This window comes from Calypte anna, chromosome 14 (assembly GCF_003957555.1).
Source record: "Calypte anna isolate BGI_N300 chromosome 14, bCalAnn1_v1.p, whole genome shotgun sequence".
Lineage (NCBI taxonomy): Eukaryota > Metazoa > Chordata > Aves > Apodiformes > Trochilidae > Calypte > Calypte anna.
In genome coordinates, this window is record NC_044260.1 from 12420921 (window position 1) to 12442177 (window position 21257).

At 50.6% G+C, this 21257-nt stretch overlaps 1 protein-coding gene across 3 annotated transcripts in view; it reads right to left on the reverse strand.

Moving 5' to 3' along the window:
• The window catches only part of CAPN15 (calpain 15), a 44102-nt gene that overhangs the window by 21665 nt on the left and 1180 nt on the right, over positions 1-21257 (reverse strand). The window contains exons 3-5 of one of the 3 annotated variants that reach the window (XM_030459934.1): positions 19335-19375; positions 17484-17621; positions 11558-11873 (exon numbers count right to left, since the gene is read on the reverse strand). The exons of 1 other annotated variant lie outside the window; for it this stretch is intronic. In XM_030459934.1, the coding sequence (XP_030315794.1) occupies positions 11558-11733 (176 nt within the window). In that variant the 5' untranslated portion in view covers positions 11734-11873; positions 17484-17621; positions 19335-19375. The remainder of the gene's footprint in view (positions 1-11557; positions 11874-17483; positions 17622-19334; positions 19376-21257) is intronic. One more of the 3 variants, XM_030459936.1, reaches the window with a different exon arrangement.

The window sequence follows — 21257 nt, forward strand, 5'->3', positions numbered from 1 at the left end:
CCAACAGGAATCTGCCCCTTTGAAAAGGGCATGAAAGTTGGTAACAGCTATGAACCAAGAGAGGATTCCAGGGAAGGGCAGAGCAGGGTTTATGCCTCTCTCAAACCATAAAGCAGCCAAAAAAGGGCATCCAGGGGGGGCTGCAGAGCATCCCCTTCACCATGGCTCTTGCCCAGAGAGGAAGAAAGCCAAAACTTTGCTGTCTTCAGTGCACCAATGAGATATGTGAGGTGGACATACCAAGGAGAGATGTCCTTTTTTGCTCCACTACGGATGTATGTTGCTCCCTCAGATCCAATGGTTAAGGGGTCTTCCTCTGAGCTACATCCTCTGTTATTGCCTCTGTTTCAGCAGTGCTGGCTCTGCCCCAGACCCTGCCACCATGTCCAGGGGGGACATCTGCTATCCATACCTGCAGATTGGCCATGGGAACACCTCCCACCTGCATGGTGCCTGCCCTGAGACAAGAAGATGAGGACATCTTCATACCAATGATCATCTATGATGCTGGGGGAGGAAAAGTGGAAGGGGTGGCCAGGAGAGCTTAAAGTGGAAGGTTTTCAGATGAAATGTGGGAAGCAATGCACTAGAGGACATCTCACCATGTCTCATGTCTGGAGACCATGGCATGAGCCAGGACTGAGGTTATGTTCTGTGAGCAGCTTCATCTTACTCTCCCAGCTTGGCTTCAAAACACTGCCCTGTACTTTCAGCCAGTAAATTAAATCCCTTTTTCCTAGGATGAAAAGGAAGTTCAAAGCTGTTTGCTGCCTTTGAGACCTAAAAGGCAAAATAAGGCTGTTGGAGAACACTACACAAGTGTGACCAGGGCCACCTGCACCCTCACGTGGCCCTGCAAGGGCTGTGGGAGCCATCACAACACAGACACAACCACAGGGGGGGAAGCAGGAGGACCCCACTGAGCCCCCATCTCCTCCTGTCCCACCAGTCCCCAGCTCTGCCCAGCTCCAGCTGCACTGGGCTGGCTGCTGGCTGCTTGAGAACCAACCATCCCCTCCTTTCTCCCTGAACAAACCAACCAAGGAATAGCTCCGAGGTGCAATTAAGAAAACCAACAGTAATTAGGAGCTCAGTGCTGTTTGGGGAGGATGGTGAGGGAAAGACCTTCCTTTCTGTGAGGTCTGGAGGAGGGGGGAAGCAGAGCCCCCAGCCTACTCCTCCTCTTCTCCTGCGGCTTGAACTTGGCCATCATCCCAGCTCCAGGTAAAGCTGTTATTGGGTTGAATCAGTGAATGAGGAAATTTCTGGGGCTCCAAGGCCAGGTGGGCAGTGGCACTGTCCCATGCCAGGCCCCCAAGCCACCAGCACCACGATGGGGACCAAAGGGAGGGACCCAGCAGGGAGCAGGAAGGCAGCAGTGCACATCACCAAACCTTAGTGAAAAGCTGAGCCAGTTCTGTGCCTCAGGAAAGATGCTTAATAACCCAGCCAACAGGCTCTGTACTGATCTGTACAGAGAGACAGAAAGGTTGCCAAGGGCCAGAGGAAGAGAGAGGAACCCTGGCAACTCCCAACATCCCTGGAGTTCAGCCTGTGGTTGGATCAGGGCATGGGAATGGAGCAGCCACACTACAAATGTTATCTGGCAGCAGGGATGGCAGCTCCTGCCAGAGCCCTGCTCTCTCTGAACATCCTGGAGCAGCTCCTTTGGTGACAGGAGACCAGGAGGCAGGGGGCAAACGACTGTCCTCTTGTCTAGACACAGAGAAGCATCAGGGCTGGAAGGGAGATCATCCAATCCAACTCTCCCACTAAAGCAGATCACCCAGAGCACATGAGTATCTTCAGAGAAGGGGACTCCACACCCTCCCTGAGCAGCCTGTGCCACTGCCTTGGCACCCTCATAGGAAATAAGTTTTTTCTTATGTTTAAATGGAGCTCCCTGTGCTCCAGCTTGTGCCCACTGCTCCTGGTCCTGTCACTGGGAACTACTGAGAAGAGTCTGGCTCCATCTTCCTTGCACCCACCCTTTGGACACTTGCAGACATTAACAAGGTCTCTCCTCAGCCTTCTCTTCTCCAGGCTAAAGAGTTCCAGCTCTCTCAGCCTTTCCTCATGAGAGAGGTGCTCCAATCTCCCAATCCTCTTGTTGCCCTACATCAGGAACCTTATCTGCAACCCCCTCCAAAGAGCACTGATCCCAGAGTGATCTCATAGCACAGAGCAGAAGCCCAGGGCCACAATCCAGATGAACTGGGGACTGGGGTTTGCACAAACACACCCATGTTCACTCTTTCCACTGAGCCCTTGGCTCCACACAACTTCCAAGCACACTCACATTCACTCCCAGGTCCTGGAAAACACAGGGATGAAGGTTTGGTGCAGCCTGTCCATCCCCAGCCTTCCACAATTTACTGACCTGGGATGAAGCAGGGCCAAGGGCAGGACCTGAAGGGAGAGCAGAGCCTTCCAGCAGCAGGGAACTCACCCCCCTCACCCACAGCTCCAGCCTCTCCTGCTCCCAGACCATCAGCACCTTCTCCAGCTCTGCTCCCAGGTGATGTCAGCTCAAGCTGATGAATGCTGAATAAATTTGTTGCTGCATCAGCTGTGGTTTGGGGAGTCTGGCTGCAGCTCTGCAATCCCAGCAAGGCTCATGGGGAGTGGGGGGAAAAGCTGCCTCAGGTGCTGATCAGACTCAGGGCAGATGAACCAGCATCTCCTGCACATTATAGGGGAGAGAAGCAATTTTTTCTGACAAACAGTGAAAGCCTGCAGCAGGGTTGGCCTTTCCTGTCAAGGCTGGTGTGCCACACAGAGGCTTAGACAGCAGAGAGGAGAGGGGAGGGGACCAGCAGTCAAGTGCTGTACACATCACTCACAGAGGGAGAGGATCAGCAACTCAGAAGAACCAGGCTGCAAAAAGATAACTTATCCATTTCCCCTTCTCCTGTCACTGGACACTCTTATGAAAAGTCCCTCTCCAGCCTTCCTGTGGGTTCCCTTCAGGAACTGGAAGGCAGCTCTAAGGTCCCCTGGAGTCTTCTCTTCATTAGACTGAACAATCCCAGCCTACAGGAGAATTTTCCATGGGGCTTGTTATCTAGGCAGCCACCAAGGCACTGACAGACCACGGATCCTGCCCAATCACCAAGCCTAAAACGAGTTTAGAAACGAAATATTAATTTTTCAAGTCCTGGCAATGCTCCTTTCACCATCCTCTGAATTATTCCCACTTGCTAGCATAAGGACTTCCAAACCTTTTGGGTGAAACCAGACCTGCTCCTTGCAAACAGCAGCAGCCAAGTGTGGGAGCACACACTTGCCTGCATCCCAGAAGAGTTGGAGCCACTTCTGAGCATTGGCAACAGGAAGATGAAAGCCCTTCAAGCCACTCATCTTTCTGCTGACACTGCCTTTATGGGCTCTTCTCCCCACTACATGCACAGCTCCTTCAACTGCCCATTTTCCACAGGTGGTAGAATAAATAGAATAAACAGGAGCGTGTGGTTTATTACAGCTATTAAAGGGTTTGCTTATGTATGTGGGGGGAAGCTTAAGAGAACAAAACATGGACCTGAGCCTGGGATTCAGAGAGCTACCAGGACCTCTGAGACACCAGCATCCATCTCTGTCTGCACACATCAGACCAAAGGCTGTGGGTGAGTTTCTAGTTCCCCACCTACATCATATCAGGTCCTCCAGTGCTAATGAGGAATATATAGTATATAGTGTATATATCAGCCCAGGAGATCATCAGGACTCCAGTTCTCTTTCTGGAACAGCTGTCACCTGCTGAACAAGCAAAGTTCCAGTCTCCAGGACAGAGCCAGAGATCAGGTTAAACAGGATCTGACCAGGAGCTGAAGCAGCTACACACAGCTCTTGGAAGCAGTGGTTTGCTCCTCACACCCTGCATGGAACTGTTTTCTGCCACTCTTCCCAGCACAGCCTGTGGAGGATACACACACCAGAGGCATCAGAAAACAACAGCACTTGGCTGAGCAGGAGAGTTTGGACGCACAAGCTTGTTTGCCCAGATGAAGAACACCTTAAACCACCTTTAAAACAGGGAATGACTCTGGATGTCTCACACCCGACCAACCACATCTGCAAGGTCTCCCATCCCATCTTTGAGGCTGTTTCACACCACTTCCCAACACACCAGCTGCTGGCACTAGAGAAGAATTTTCCTGTTTCCCAGGAGAGATGTAGCACTAAGGCTAAACATGCTATGGGCCCTGGAAAGAGCCAGGAAAAGCTGACAGGACTGTAATCCAGGCACACTCAGGACTCCCCTTCTCCCAGTGCAACTTCCCTCTCACATGGGGAGGCTGGGAGAGGAGATTTACTGGTGGCTGCCAACCCAAATTGCCACTCAGCAAAGATTTATGCTGTGATTTGTACTGCTGATCAAATAAAATTGGAAGAGTGGTGGGGAAAGAGAAAGAGAATGAGAGAGAAGGAGAAATGGATCAGGAGCAACAACACAGCTCCAGAGCTGTCAGCACTCATCTCTCAGGTCTCCCTTGAATAAGAGCCTGAATTCCCAGCTCCTCTGCCCCAGCTCTCAGCTCCTGCAGTGCTCATTTGACACAGGGGCACACACAGGATAGGGTTAATAGAAATCTATCCATCCTCACAGCAGCTGAAGTGTCAGGCTCACTAAATACAGTGAAGGTCAGGAAAGGTGCAGGGCTGCTCCCAGCACATCCACACAGCAGCCACCAAGGCTCTGGAGAGGACAGGAGAAGGGACACTCCCAACCCAAATGTCACTCCCTGCCTTCTACCTTCTCATTCCAGCACCATTCCCACCTGCTGAGGTCAGAGATGAGCTGAATTACCCCCTGGACCTCCAGAACCTTGCCAGCTCAGCACACTAGATCTGCAGGGGAAAGGCTGAAGCCACAGATCAATGTCCTGGTGTGTAGAGAGTTTTCCCCATCACTGCCCCTTCCTCTGAGGAGAAGCCAAGGAAGGTCAGAGAGCTCTGCAGCTCTCAGGGAATCCTGGCTTTGCTCTGCAAGACTGGATGCTGAGACATCAAAAAATTAAAAGCAAAATCTCTTCAGTTGAACCCTAAATGAACAGCTTGCTCTTAACACCAGGGAAACTCACGCCATCCTGAGCCAGCTGCTCTGCCCCTCCTGCTGAAGCCATGGAAGAAGTTCAGAATCACATCCAAGGAGACTTTGGCATTTCAGCACCTCAGCATCCCTGCTTTTACAGCCTCAAGGATTCACAACTTATTACAGAGATGGCCACAGGGCAATTTAATGAGGCCAAAATATCAACCCAGCACTGACCATCCAGGCATTAGGGAGCTCTGCTGGTGCTCCAGCCAGCAACCAAATCCAGTTCCTTCTTGCAAGGGAGTCAGAAGAAGAGATCCTGGGCACAGGCTGAGTCCCACAAACAGCAATGGATCAGCCTGCAGCTGACTTATAAAGGTCACTTATTTCACTTTCTCATGTGCCTGAACTTTAGAGAGGACAATTACCAACAGTTCCCAAGAAGCTCAGTGGTATAAAAGCTGATCTTACTGTGCTTTGGCTGGGGATGCTTCTTCTTCACAGCCATCTTCATTCCCTTGCACTGATGGCTTCAAGATTGTCCTTGGCCAAACTTCAGTACCAGGGTTCCTGCTACTGGACATGGGCTCTTCCAGCATTCTGTCATCCCCACTGGCCTAAAACCCTCCCTGCCCCTTCCTGCCCCACATGCGTGGCAGTCAGCAGTGCCCCAAAGGCCACCTGGGGCAGCTGCCATGTCACAGGAGATCACCCACTGGGATCCCATCAGGAACCAAGGAGCTCCAGGAGGACACAACAGCATTCCAGTACTTAAAGGGGGGCTACAAAGAAGATGGAGACTCCTGATTTCCAAGGAGTCTCATGGACAAGACAAGGGGCAATGGGCACAAGTTCCTCTGGGGAGATTCCCCTTGGACACAAGAAGAAAAATTTTCACTATGAGTACAGTCAGACACTGGAATGGTCTCCCAGGGGAAGTAGTGGATTCCCCAACTTTGGAAAGTTTCAAGTCTCAGCTCAGGGTGCTGGGACATCTCACATAAACTGTTGTATTAGAAGGGTTGGAGCAGATGGTCCTTGAGGTCCATTCCAACCTCACCTTCTGTGATTCTATGACTCCACCACTCCATCAAAAAAGGCTAAGGGCAGGAACCTCTTCTTGGCCTCAGATTCAGTATGAAAAGGGTGGCTGTTTGGTTTCTCTGGCTCCTCAGACACAGGGAGGAGGACTGGGTGGGTTTTGTGGAGCTGGAAGAGCCAGCAGCAGAGCAGAACAACACTGCTGGTGCAGGCCACCCAACACCCCAACCTACTCCTGCTGTTCCTGCCCATGCTCTAGAGATGCTGCCACCTTCACTGAGCCAGCAGGACACCTGGATGACTCCTCTGGCAGTCAGTAATTAGCAGGGAAGCCTCTTGAAGTCCCAGGGTGCCCTGGAGGCCTGGGTAATTCAGGCCACAGTGCTGTTTACTGCCTCCTAAAGCTGACGCATACTGGAGTGAGCATTTTGACAGCTGGAATCTAGAGGATTCTCCTGGCTTGAGCATGTGTAATTAACCCTCATGAGTCAACGTGCCACATAGAAGCATCCTGCCATGGCAGCAAGCCAGCAGAGGACATGCTGAGGCTCCTCCAGCACCTCCCTGTCCCTTCCCTGCAGCAGGACACAGCCCTTCTTCCCAAGGAGAGCAGCTCCCGCTCTCATTTCAAGCTCCTGAACCTCTTCACATCCCAAACAATCTCACAGACAGCTCTGGGGTGAGCTCAGCACACATGCTCCTCAAGGACAACCTGAAGGACATCACTGCCAAACCCACAGACAGGGAAGAGAGAGAAGGAGCACGCGTGTCCCTGCCTCCAGCAGCCTGAAACCCGCACAAGACAGATGGCTCCTGTCAGCTGCTTTGCCCTCCCCAACACCTCCCCACCCACACAGGCACCCAGCAACCTGCAGTGCCCACACCAGCATGCCCAGAAGATGCAAAACATCTAAATATTTGCTGTAGGAAAACGTAAGCCAAGGAAAACCAGGCACTGTGCCAAGCTTTGCTAGAAGAGTCTCCGGAGGGGGTGGTTCTGTGCCATGGGCTGCAACCTTGCAGCTCCTGCAAAACCAATCTTTCCCACGTTCCATTTGTCCTTCTCCACTGCCAGACACGACAGCTGGGGGTAAGGCAGGAGGAGGAACCTCAGCTCCTCAGCAGGGAAGCTTAAAGAAGACCCATTTGCTCCAGCTAGTGCCACACAAGTCCCAGTGCTGCAGGGAGCACATGCCACCCAACACCAAGCCTCTGAAGAAGAGGTGTCTCCTTAGTGTCCCAAGGAATCAGGGAGGAGAAATACATATGCATACACTCACATCTATCCAACCATCCATCCATCTGCCCCTCTATTGTTTCACTTTTCCAAGGTGAGCAAGTTAAAACCAGGCTTTCAGGAAGATGCAAGACCCTGCTTGTGCCCACACTCTCCCCACTCCTTGCTTGGAGGATGCTACTGAAGGCCAGGGGGGTTGGACACCATCCTCTCCCCCCCAGACAGTGGTAAGAACCAGCCTCCCAACAACTCCTTTTGCTCTGGTGAATCTGTCATGCTCCAAATGCAGAATCCCAGCTCTGTGGAACCACAAGCCCCAGCCTGTGATGCCACTCAGAGCACTGGGAGCAGCAGGGCTTGAACCCACGTGTCAGGAGACAGAGCTGAGCTCTGAACTGCTCTGGGCAAGGGCAGGTGAGGCCCCTCCAGCTCCCAGCAAGCTGCCAACTTGGCAGCCTTGAAGCACCTGCAGCTTCAACTCTGATCCTCACCCCATGCACTGCCCCAGCTCTCCTGCTGATCATCCCAGAGCCATACAGAAGGGCTGCAGGCTGCCTTCACACTTCACTTCAAGTTTCCTTCTGGTTCGAATGGTTCTTGCTGCAGCCTCATAAATGCCATCTGTAATGCAGGAGCAGCTTCTTTCTCTTCAGATCACTTCCTCACACATCCTCACAGTGACCTTCAGCACCTACCCCTCGCAGAGATTCAGTGATGCTTGTGGGCAGGGACGGAGGGAGATGCTGTGTCCCCAGCACCAGACAGAGAGGGAAGGCTGGCAGGCACGGTGGGGTGAGGAGGATGGGAAGGAGCTCAAATCAAACAGAAACCCAGAGCAGTTTGTGAGGAGAGCAGCTGCTAAGGTACAGCTACCTGGGCATGTTGTGGATCCCTGGCTGGGTCACTAACCCCCAGGTGGGTTTAGAGATCCTTGGGTGGGCTGCAGATTCCCAGGTGGGGTTGTGGCTCCCTGGGTGGGTTGCTGATCCCTGGGTGGGTCATGGATCTCCAGGTGGGCTTGCAGATCCTTGGGTGGGCTTGCAGATCCTTGGGTGGGCTTGCAGATCCTCAAGTGGGGTCATGGATCCCTTGGTGGACATAGAAGCAGCCCCAGGTGGCCAAATGCAACCAGCACCCAACCACAGCTTCTTGCTCCTCTCTGTGTCCCCTGAACAAACACCCTTCTGTCTGGGGCACCCTTCTGTCTGGGGGGGCTGTTCCAGCAGAGGCAACAAAGATCTGCAGAAGGCTGCTGGGGTACACACCCCACTCTGTCTCCTCCCAGCACCAGCCTCCAGCTGGGCTGGGATCCAGGCAGACTTCCAGTGCCAGGGCCAGCCCAGAGCTGGCAGCTGGGGTCAGCCTGGCTTCTCCTCTCTGTTTCCAAAACGTGTTAAGTCAGAATCCCAAGCCTAGAGCCAGCAGTGCCAAACTGGATTAAATTACCAGTTGGAGAAAAGCAGCACGTGCCTTCGGCAGCAACAGGTTGTCCTAGGAAGTTTTGGAGGAAACAATGAGATCTGGACAATCCCAGGACACTATAGGATACTCAGGAGCACAGAACAACTCGGAGAGAAAGGGAACTCCCTGCCCATCCCATGGGCACAAAGCAGGAACCTGTATTTGCCTCCATTCCCCCTCTCACAAGCCCACAACAGCAGAAACATGAGGGCAAACACAGGCCCAGCTCCCTCCAGGACAGATGCTGCACCAGGTAGATGGGCTTCTGGTTCCCACCCTGGGTCCTTTGGATGTTGTAGACTCCCAAAAAGAATATTTATCTCAAAACAGCCACCCTGATAAAATGGACATTGAGCTCAGGTGGAGGCCTCATTCAGAAGCCATCTGGACTCTGTTCTCTCAAGCAGAGACCCTCATTTGGGGAACCACTGTGTGACCTGGTCCAGAAGAGACCAGGGGCTCAAATCTGGATGTCACAAGTCTCCTGCTTACACTATGAAGGCCCTTTTTCCTCTCCCTCATGTCCATCTGTCTTCAGCAGACAGGAAACTCCAGCCTCACCCCAGCAACAGGAGACAATGCACCCTCCTTCCAGATTCTAAAATCCTGAAATCCAAACAGCACTGATTCCTTCCCCTATTCCCACCCCTATTCCCACCTCCCCCAATTCCACCACCAAGCACAGACTGAAGTCACTCATGGAGAACTCACATCCCTTTTTTCCTGCCAAGGAAGGTCTGTGTTCATCCCTCAGACAGCCCAGAGCAGACCTGGCTCTCTGCCACTCTGGAGAGGCCAAAGCATTCTCAGCTTTGAAGGCAGCCACAGGCAGGGACAGGAAATCAGCAGGAAAAGCAAAGTCTATCCCAGAACTCCTGTCCAGCCTCAAATTGACTCCCCACTACTCCACTTCCTTCCTGCACTACAGGACTCCAGGGGTGAGGACATTCAGATCAAGATGACCTACCCTGACTTGTCCTATTGACTTCATTTTTTTTTAAAGCAATACATTTATCTGTTCCTCTCTGGAAACCAATCACCCACTGCTTCTTCCCCTTGCTGTCTCACCCATCTCACCAGGGAGCTGCAGGTGCTCTGGTGCCTGGCAGCCTGGCTGAGCTCAGCAGCTCTTTTGAACCCCCTGCCCTAATCCTTGCCTCCAGCCAGCCCTTCCCACGCCTTCCACTGGGTGGTGAATCATTGCCAGTGATTTTCCTGTCTCCAGGAACCACGAGGCACTTTGCTGGGATGAATTCTCTTCTCCCTTTAGCAGGGGAAATACATAATTATCAGAAAAGCCACTCCTGTCCTAACAGGACACTGGTTTTATCTGCACCCAGAGCAGCAGTTCCTGTTCTTGCCCCTACGTCCGCTCCACCGTGGAGATGCTTGGTCAGGAAATCCATTTCCACCTGTCAAGATTTCCCTTAGTTTCTCAAGCTACAGACCTGGAATGAGGAGCAGGCTCAGCTGGCACTGCAGAAGGCTGCAGAGACACCACCTTTTTAACACCTGATGTCAGCTTTGCTCTGGGAGCTCCTAAATCCCAGTGCTGGCTGTGCCCAGGTGTTGGAGCTGCCCTTCCCCAACCCTTGCAGGCAACAGGGGCAAGAGCAGCAGTCCAGAAGGATTAATCCCACAGGAAGGTTCCAGCTCTGTTAGCAGGATCCCTCTAAACCAGAAGGGACAAACCAACAGGGCACAGAGCAGAGGGCCAGCCACAGAGGTTGGTACCCACCAGTGTGGCCTCTGGGAAGGCCTCTTGGGCATCATTAGGAACTCCAGTCCATAACTGAGAGGAAAGGCAACAGCTCATTAATTGCTTTCACACTGTTACCAGCTCAACAAGGAAACCCAAAGGGCTACAAAGGAGCAAAGCACAAGGGCACTTGCCTCCCAGCCTTCTGGAGTCTCACTGGGACTTGAAGCAGCAGGAAGGCAAGGAAACAAGGACTACATGACAGATACTACATGGCCATCACAGCAAACACCTCCAAGTGGAAAGCCACAAACAGGGATCACTCAGAAGCAAGCAGCTATTCCTAAAAGCCTAGTAGGCTCCAAACTACAAGCAACTACAAACACCCAACCAGGCTGGAATCTGCACAAAGCAGGCACTAGGCAAAGCTCAGGTATTATTAGCACAAAACAGGGCAGCCTCTGTAGCCAAGCCCACAGGCAGAGGATTTTTGGATGCTTTTGACATAGCTCTCAACCTGTGAGAGACTGAATGCAGGACACCAGCCCCACAACATAAACACAAATTCCTCACTGCAAGTGGCTGATGGGGAAGGGGCCAAGGCACTGACCCAGAGACACATCTGAGGTGCTGATTTCATCAAGAAGGAGTAAATATTGAGGGTTGGAAACATTGAGATGTTTTTCAGAGCAACTATGCATTTCATTCATATGGCATTGAAAGCACTTCTCTGCTTTTGCCTGAAAACAGCTTCTTTTGCTCTTTTGACTTCAGAAGATCTTGCTGCTCATTCACCCAAACAGGAGTCACAATCCTGCACCTGTGACACCTCCAGTTTACTTGGGAGGGTCAGAAAGGAGCCACAAGAACATGGCAAACTCATCACAGGAACCACAATCCCATTCCCTGGCAGCCACCTTCACAATTTAGGCGAGTGAGGAAGAGCTGGGATGAATCCTGCGAGTTTGTTCTGCAGGAGCCATCAGCAGCCCTGTAAAAAGGATGCAAAAGCAACTTCTCTCCCAAAGGCAGTGCCCCAGATTCAAGGTCAGCAGGTGAGCAGGCTCCTTCCCCTCCTCCTTACCTTCTCACCCGGTGGTGTAAATGCTGATGCTGCCGTGTTATAAGGGCACTTTCCCAAACGGGGCCACTGTGACCACTCCTATACCAGCTCATGGCTGGGTGCCCTGGGTAGGGTGTGCTACTGAAGCCATGGTCCGACTCGGTCTCTGCAGCCAGCGATGAGGCAGAGCTCCCCATGGTTCCCCCCTCCCCAGGCCAGGCTGAGATTTAATCCCAGGTTTAGGTCCAAGGCAGCGGTGGTTGGGGTGGAAGAGGCGAAGCGCCGCGGCATGGGCTGCTGGAAAGATCCCAACACACTGGAGAAAGGAAGGTCGGTTCTGATCACGAGTTGGAAAGAAATTAAACAGAAGAAAAGAAAACAAAACAAACAACACACACAAAAAAACAACAACAAACAAACAAAAAAAACCCAACAAAAAAAAAAAACCCAAAAAAAAAAACCCAAACAAGAAAAAAGAGAAAGGGGGAAAAAAAAAAAAAAAGGGAAAAAAAAAAAAAGGAAAGAAAAAGAGAGAAAGATAAGGTATGATTTAAGCACAACCCTCCATGTTTAGAAGCCTATTAATGCATGCTCTAACCAGGGTCCTTTCCCCAAATCCAGCTTTTTTACTGGGTGAAATTTTACTGGGGAATGTGAGGCTCTAGAAGAAGCAGCCCCCAGTTAAGCACCAGGAGCTCCCAGGCACAGGGCAGCAGCCAGACCAGCAGAGGAAAGCAGAACCCAGCAGAAAGCCCTGACCATCAGGTGAAGCAGCAGAAAAGGGGACAAGCAAGTCTCACTTAGAGCTTGGGGCATGGCACACAGAGAGGAAAGGTTATCCTGAAAGCTTGGGGCTCTGACTGGCACAACATGGTTTTAGTAATCTCAGCTACAAGGAGCCTGATCTGAAAGCAGTGAGGAGATTTTCCTGTATGTAAAATAAAATATCCCTCTTTTTGTTATCACTAACACCACAGTAAGGCTGAGAAAAGACTGGGTACCTGCACAAGTCTGTTTTCTGGGACAATTTTCACACAGTACAACAAAACTTCCAGCTCACACCAACTTCCAGCTGATATTGAGCATCCCTTGACCCACAGAGCAGGTTTGGGCCTTCGACTGTTCTTCCTTTTCTCTCTTTGTCTTTTCTATTTTTTAGAATTTATTCTTTAGACTTTATTTCTTTAGAATTTATTCTTTATTTTATTCTAAAATAAATTTTAGAATTTATTCTTCTCTGCATCCTCGGAGTTAAACCACAGAAACATTGCATGTCCTCTAAGCATTCAGAGAAGTTTAAGATACACACATCTCTCCTTAAAGAAAAAAGGCCTGGCAATCTGGATGTGTGTCAGGAGAAAGAGATCAAGGGACATTTAACAGAGCAAAAAAGAAGAAATGAGGAAGAAGCAAAAATTAGCACAGCTGAGCTTATTCAATTACCCACCAGGATTTATAGATGAATGAACTGTAGAAAGACCTTTGTGAAGAAACTACTTTGTGCAGGAAAAAGGCTGAAACAAAGATTCCTAAAAGACAGTTTTTCAATCCCAGGATTGTTCTGAGGGATCAAGAAAGGCCTTGATAGATAACAGACTGGAGGGAGGCAGCTCAAGGAGCAGGTGCAGTTTTGCTGTGAGCTTAATACCAGAATGTGCCTGGCATCAGGCCATAGGAGCTGGAGAATGTTACCCACTCTGCTGTGGTCTCTTCTCTGTAACCTGCAAAGCCTGGACTAACAAAAAAGAAAAAAAGCCCAAGAATAATTTGCCCTACCTTGATTTCCTCATATTAATTGGTCTCTCTAAACTGCTGTGCCCCAGCCAGCACATCCCCACACTCTGCTTACCTCTACCTTGCTAACAGCAAAATATCACTGATTTTTTGCAGATCCCCAGTGCTTCCTCTCTTATTTCTTGCTATTCAAGCAGTAAATTGATAACAAATCTGACTTTCTGGCTGAATGAAAGCCACATGATGCAAGTGAAAGATTATTTCCAAGTATCACCAGCTCAAGTTTTGCTGGAGACATCAGCTGTCCCACAGCACCTCTGCCTTTCCTGCCCCCTCCCTGATGGTTCCTCCATCCTGAGCACTGCACAGGCTCCAGCAGCCACAGGAGCTGCAACCAAGAGACCTGCCAGAAGAACAAACTGTCTCTCACCTCAAGACTTGGGTTCTGCCACAATCAAGTTTATAAATAAAGGCAAGATGGGTAGGATCACAGTCCTGGGTGGTTCACAGCAGGCTGAGCTAAACAGAAGGCAGGATTCTCAGTCAGTTTACACTTGTCAAGCAGAACTCAACTACCAAATAAAGCAATTCCCCAGGCTGGTTGGAGACCACTTCCTCAGCTGACACTCAAGCTGGAAAAGCAGAACCCTTTGCTTCCTCCTTCCCACAAAAACACCAGATTTAGCTCACCCCAACAGGCAAGAGCCACGGGAGCCGCCTGCATCCCTGCCGGCTCCCAGCGTGCCAGTCCTCATCCAGCAGCTCTGCACCAGGGAGAGGAAGAGGCTGGGAGCCCTGCTTTAAAGCAGAGTGGTAAAATCCCACGGGTGGGTGGAGCTGTGGAGAGGAAGGGATCTATAAATACGGGGAGGATAACCTGGCTAAGTCGTGGTGATCTCCAGAACTCGCTGGTTTAAGTGGCGCTGCGTGCAATCAGATTGCTGCAGAGCAAAGCAGTAAATCCTCCTCTTCTGGGTCACCCCCCGTGCCAGGTGAGAGCAGGAAATGAATGATACTGAGGAGAAACATTGGCCCCAGGAGAGGAGAGGGTGAACCTGTTGGAAACCACAAGGAGTGGCAGCATCAGAGCTCAACACAAAGCACGTAGATGCTCACCGTGCCGAGGCAGAAAACACCCCCAGCCAACAGTAAATAAATGAAGAGCCTGCAGGAAGTCAAGGTGAGAATGAAAACTACACCTGAGCAAGGGATGGGCTTATTTGAAGAAGCCTAAAAAGAAGAATGGCTCTCTGGAAGCTCCTGCCAGTGGTCAGAGAGATGCCCCAGGAGATGCCGTCACAGGGCCATGGCCCATGGTGAAGAGGTGAGGGTAGGGGTGGCATAGGAAACTGCTAAGAGCCAGGAGGGAGCAGGATTTTCCTCCTAACTAATGAAGTGCTTCTTCCATCTATCTCATCAGGAGGGAAAGCAAGAATAGGAACAGAATGAGAAGGGTGGATCTTATGGAAATGAACAATTAAGCACCTTAGCAAGACATTGAGTTGGGATTTGGGGTTTTTGCCCCTTGCAGCTGCAATAATTACCAGGTTTCAACTGAGGCTGTTGAACTGCTCCCAAAATAAACTCAGATTGGATCATTCCACCCCCAAGCCAATCACACCTACTTTCATCTGATGCACGTGAGGCAGAATCTTCCTCAAACTGCACCCTGAGCAGCAGGCACTTAGAACGAGCTCAGGATGGCAAAGCTTTCCCACAGAGGTGCCTCCTGCTGCCAGGACAGCAGAGTCACCTGGATGCTTCCAGACAAACCCTATCCCTCAACACCAGCCAGCAGTCCTGACCCTTTGGCCCCAGCTCTTCTGTCACACTACCCACAGCAAAGCAGGCAGGAAGGGTGGGGGCCTGGGTCTAACTCCCTTTCCCTTCCTCCAGCTTCAAAGGTTTTTGGCTCTGAATGCAAAAAATGGAGGGGAAAAAAAACACAGAAGGAAAAAAAAAGGAAACCCAATGTCACAATGTATCTAGGAAGTTGCAGGATCAACCTTTCCTAGGATGCTCCTAGGAACTGCCCTTTGGGATAGGCTGAGGTCTCTGCAGCTGCTCCAGCTCCCCTGGGAAGCCAGGGAGGCAAACTGTCCCCTTCTGGTTCCATATGCAGAAGTCTCCTCCTTGGGAAAGGAAAAACACTCCTTTTCTTAGCTATTTATTCATTCAGGTAGCACAAGCCAGCTCAGCTCCTGCCTGAGTTTGCCAGCCCCTCTTGATTCCCGGCCTCCCAGATATGGGCACGAGCCTTCATTCCTTCAACCTATAAAAAAAAAAAGTCACCTCTGAGCTACTCTTGTTCTCCACAAAAAGATCCAGGAATGAAGACACAGGCACTGCACACACCAGAGAGTTGGTGTCAGAGGTGCCAGGCCAGCAGCTGGCCCAGGAGTGGGCACACCAAGGAAAAAAATCCCTCAAAGCTCTGCCCAGAGGAAGACACCTAAGAGGAGGCTTTCTTCTAGAACTGAAGTCACAAGTAGCAAAACTTCTCTTCCCTCTGCTGTGTGAATTCCCCTGCCTAGAAACAACCTAAGACAGGTACCACCTTCAGGTGGTAACACCTTCCACAGCAAAAGAGGAGCTCCCTACCCTCACTCCCATGCAACCTGCTGCTTGCAGGGAGAAATAAAGGTTCCTGAAGAGCTTTGAATGCCCAGGCCCCACACATTGCCCTGGCACGAGCAGCCTCCTCTCTGGAGCCTGTGTGACATAATTCATCCATCCTCAACACCAAAGCAGCTGAGAAGCAGATGAGTACAGCTGGAGGAGGAGCTGTGGTTGGCTTCATACATCAAGCTGGAGGAGGCCATTTCATCCCTACTAAAGACAGGACAGACCCTTGACCCTCTAACAATCTCCCCACCACACACAGGAGATGTTCCCAACTACCACTGAAATAGAGAGATGCTGATGGGGCCCAGGGTGAGCAGGGAGCAGTGTGCAGGGATGGGCAAGGTGCAGGGATGTTATCCAGTCCCAGAGGAGGTCAAGGCAAGGGATAACTCAAGAAGGATGCAGAGTGGGGACCTGATGCTGTGTCATGGCAGCCAAGCAAGGAAAAGCTCCTCAGGCAATTGGTGTGCACAGTGAGCAGTTCACAGCTGGGCTCCCAGCTCTGGGTGGAAGGAGCTGAGGACATGCAAAGCCAGAACTGGCAGCAAGCAGCATGGGAGTGGTGTCACCCAGGCTGAGAGGACCCTAGAAAAAGGAACCCCAGAGGAGGAAGGGAAACCAATCTCTCTTTTTCCATGAGGCAGGGGGGGGGAAAGAGCAGAGCAGCAACGAGACATCCACCTAGGACAGAAGCAGGACAGATGGAAATCCAAGATGCTGAACAGCAACTCAGTGAGAGCTCCAGGGCTCCCAGGATCACCCACAGGGAACCCTGGAGCAAAGCAGCCAAGCAAACAGGAATGCTCTGTGCTGAGCAGGTGTCTTGCACAAAGCTGGCATCTCAGTGACAAGAAACAAAGTTTTGTTGCTCTTTCTTCCTGTCCTCACCTGCCAAGCCAGCACCACAAGGCAGCCCAAGTGCTGCAGTCTTGGCAGGAAATGAAGGTGTCAGCAAGTTCCAGTTCCTTGCAAAGCTCCTGGCAGGGAGGGGTGGGAAGGTACCTCCAAGGACAGACTGTAGGTGTAACAGGGAGGACAGGCCAGTGGTCAGCACACTTAGCCAGGACCTGGGAGGTTTCTTCAGCCCTCGTGTTCTCCCACAGAGCCTCCCAGGTGACTGGGGGCAGAGAGCTGTGACTTGGAAAGCCCTGACCCCAGGGCCAGGAAATGTTCACCAGGCACCAGGATAAGAGGCAGGGCACAAGCACCTCAGATGGGAGGAGGAGAGGGAAATGGAGAGCAGGATAAAACCATATATTTGGTGTTGGGTGAGAAGTGAGTCAGATGTTGTGACCTCAGGGACTGGAGGCTGAAAATGCACAGTGCTCTAAACCACAGTGAGAGAGCAGATTGGTACAGAGCAGATTGGTACAGCACTTGTGGAGATATTGTTAGATGAAATTAGGTGCCTGGAAACCCAGTTCCAGATGGGCTATTAATGAGGTAACAAGATAATATAACCTGGAGTCCTAGACCAGCACAGAACAAGCCCTCACACTTCATGCTAAGCTTTAGCAAAGTCCAGAACAGCAGCACATCCTTCCAGCCATGGTCATTAACATGCAAAGGCAAGCCTGAGGGTCTTTACCTTCTTTCAGCTGCTTTGAAACTGGTTCTGGCCCAACTTTAACACAGAAGAAACTCATACACTGCAGCTGAGTTGGGCTGAGCTGCATGTAATGCCCAACACTGACTCTTCATAAGCAGAGGAAGAGGTGTCCAGAGCCTGAAGCAAAAGATTGATAGGAAAAGTAGATTTACTGGGAGCCAGCTTAGCCACAAAGCAACGAGCAACAAGGTCTGGAAATGTTTCCTCATCTCCCTTGCACAGGACACTGTAAACCAGGGACAGATTATCCAGTGAGCTGGTAGAAATCTATCACAGCTGCTTTGAGAGAGGGGATTGTACAGACAGGAAAGGGCAATCAACACTAATTACAAGGTATAGGGAGAAAAAGGGGACAAGCAGACAACAGGAAGGTTTCCTGAAAATAAGGGTTAACTTCCAAACCCATCTCCATTGACAACCAAAGAGCAGGAAGGTTTTTTTTCCAGAATAAGCATGAAAATGGCAACAAAGGCATTGCCCAGCAGGGTCTGAATGCAGCCACGTTTAAAAAGAAACCACAAAAACACATAAAAACCAAACAAAACCAAACCCCACTACCAAATCTCTAAAACCCTGGTGCTCTCCTAAGTCGATTAACACTGCTTCAATGAAGTGCAATGAGCTGCTTGCACCCTCCAGTTTCCCAGCCAATTCTGGTTGGCTTTTGAGTGCAGAGTTAACAAAAGCCTGTGTGGGCTGGCACGGGGTTTGTCTCATTAGCAACATCGTGGTAATGCCACAGAAAGACAGACAAGAGGAAGGAACAAAACAAGCCAAGCCACACCATCCAATCTTGGGAAGCTTTACCCAGCAGATCTGATTTCCAGATCTTTTCCTCCCTGCATTTATAATCCTTGGAGCAGAGCTCTGTCATCCTAACCCAGCCCACAGACTGCCCCAGCTACAAAACATGCCAGGCTGAAAAATAACCTCGACAGACTGCCTGCTGAGAGCAGTTGCAGTGTAAAACCAGGAAGCTTTAACTTGCCTGCCACCAGTATGCTGTATATTTCATGGGAAGAAGCAGAAGCAGGGATGCTTTGCAGGAAAAGCACACACACACACACACGGGACTCCTGCCAGGAAAAATGCATCTTGAGTAACACATGTGCTCTTAGTTTCCTCTTTTTTTTTTTTTTTTTTTTCCCCAGAAAGGTTTAACTACACTCTGGCTTACCCAGCACCAATAAAACATTTTTTTTCCCCCCTTTCTCACTTACAGCAGAGTGTTGATTGGTAAACAGCAGATCTTCCTGTCTGAGGCTGTGCCAGCCTGTGCAGAACAGAACTGTTGTTATTGCACATTCACAGCTAGAGATAAACATGAGTAAGAGCCACGAGTAAGAGCCAGGCACTGGCTCTTCAATACACTGCTTTATCAGCTTCACCTTGATTTGACTGTTTCTGACAACATCTCTCCCTCCTCAAGGAGCAAGATGGCACAAGCAGCAAGGACAAACATTAAAAACCAAGACAGGAGTGACAGTAGTGCAAAAAGTGCTCTTCTGTATTCACTAGCATTACCAAACTTTGCAGCTCAGAACTCTCCCTGCACTTGAAAGACTCAAAACTACAACACAAAAACACAAGGGCCCAGCAAAACCAAACTCCAAAAAAAGAAGTGACACAAAAATAAAGTAACTTTCCACTGTTTTGGGACAAATCTGCATCGAGAGCCATGACTGGAACAGGACACAAAGGTTACAGAGAAGGAAAAAAAAAAAATTTGCAAGTCATCCCTCATCTGCAAGATGACACTCTGCAATGGCAAAAGTACAATAAACCAGCCCAGGACACCTGGATACTGGGAGTGAGAGGAGGGTTTCTAACCTTTCCAAGAGCAGATCTCTGGACCAGCTGCTCCAGAAGCACTGGGGAAAAAACACAGAGTTAGTTCCAACAATGAGTTCCTGGACAAGTTCATGCCCTGCACAGGATGACTGTCAGCAGCAGTAGGGAACTGGGCCTGATGACCCATGAAATTCCTCCCAATTACTCAGCAATCTGAATTCTTTGAGGGCCATAGGTGCCCAGGCCAACAGGAGGTCACACCCAAAAGGACACCAGGGATTGTGGCTTCAGATGACACTAAGCTGACAGATAAGCAGCTGAAGAGCTGGCGACTGCAGGAGGCAGGGGAAACAAAGCAAGAAGTGGAGTCTCTGTCCAGTAAAAAAACCAGAGAAAGTAAAAGTGTCAGAGATGAGAGGTGGAGGAGGTGTCCCCTGAGCACACTGTCCCCAGACACTCCAGCCACAGGTTCTAACACAGATGTCATTCAGCCAAGCCACATCCAGCTGCATCCCTTGTTAGAGATAGCTCCCAGTCAGCCAGAACCACATGGGCTCTTGGCCCAAAGGCAGAACCAGTACCTGGCTGTCTCCTTCTGCCATTTTTATGCAGTTGGGCCTTTCCTGGTTTTAACCAGGCACCACATTCCAATTCACAACCAACCAGCCTAGATTTAAACCACCACTGTTTAAGCTGTGCCTCAGGCAAGTGCAGAGGAAGGATAAACCTGACAAACAGGAGATAAAAACCTGAAGAATCATTGAGAGTGGCACAAGTGGCTTCTGCCTCATCACCACCCTAACAGAGGGGAGGCAGACTGAAACCTGGGGCAGGGGCTCCTCTTGTAGCACAGCTCAGTGTGACAATCAAAGGGAGAAACACCCCATTTACTGCTCACCCCTCTCCACCTCCAGGTGACACCTGTACTGTGTCCTGGGCCACCAGGAAAAGCACCTGAATCCTCCTGGACACTGATGCCACCATTTCTGTTCAGGAGTGACACTGTCATTGAAACTACACCACTGAAATAACACCTGGTACAACTGAAGTGACAGATACAACAATGCCTGACACCACTACCCTCTTCCTCACTGGTGTAGCTACACTGGCCTCCTGTTTCCATCGTGAGCAGCTCCTCCTTAGCTACACCAGTACAGCTGAAAGTGGAGGATGTGTTCAATTACACAACAGCTGAAGCAATGTTTGCCCATGAGAGCAGTTACCTGAACAAATATAAAGATCACACAAGGGAAAATGCTGTACTCTGAGAGGGCTGAAACATAATGCAGAGGCTTTGAGGAAGAAGTTGCCTTTGCTGCATCAAAACCAGAGCTGGTGGGCACCCCAGCACAGCTCCTGCAGAGCCACAGAGCTGGCCTCTTCACTGGGACCCCCCTAACCCAACCAGGCAGCTGGAGAGGAGAGAACATTCCAGGACTCACCCTCCTTCACCTCCCATGGTGCTGCAGAACCCCAAGCCCAGGCTCTGCTCACCCAGGCACCTCAAGGGGCAATGTCAGGCAAAGGGAACAAGGGCTTCACAGCACCCACAGGGGCATTCACAAGACATTCCAAAGCTGTATCAAAACTGAGCCAAGAGCAGGAACATTACTTCATACCTCCCACAGCTGAGAAGTAGTTATGGTGCAGATCTCAGCCAACATCTGCCTGCTGACAGTCACCAACCCAGAGACCAGAGTTCTCAAAGCTTCATTGAGCCCAAACTCAAGGTTTGATAGGTTCCTGCAGAACTTCTGCTGAGACTGGACACCATGGAGCCCCCAGAAACACCAGGAGGAGCAGATCAGCCAATACACAGCACACCAGTCAAAATTAATCCAAAGCCCTGGCCTGGGATAAGGCCACATCAGCCTTGCTCATTCAAACACAAGAACACCATCACATGCTCTCCTGCAGCAGACACCACAAACAAACCCTGAAGGTAGAAGCTAAAAGCAGCCC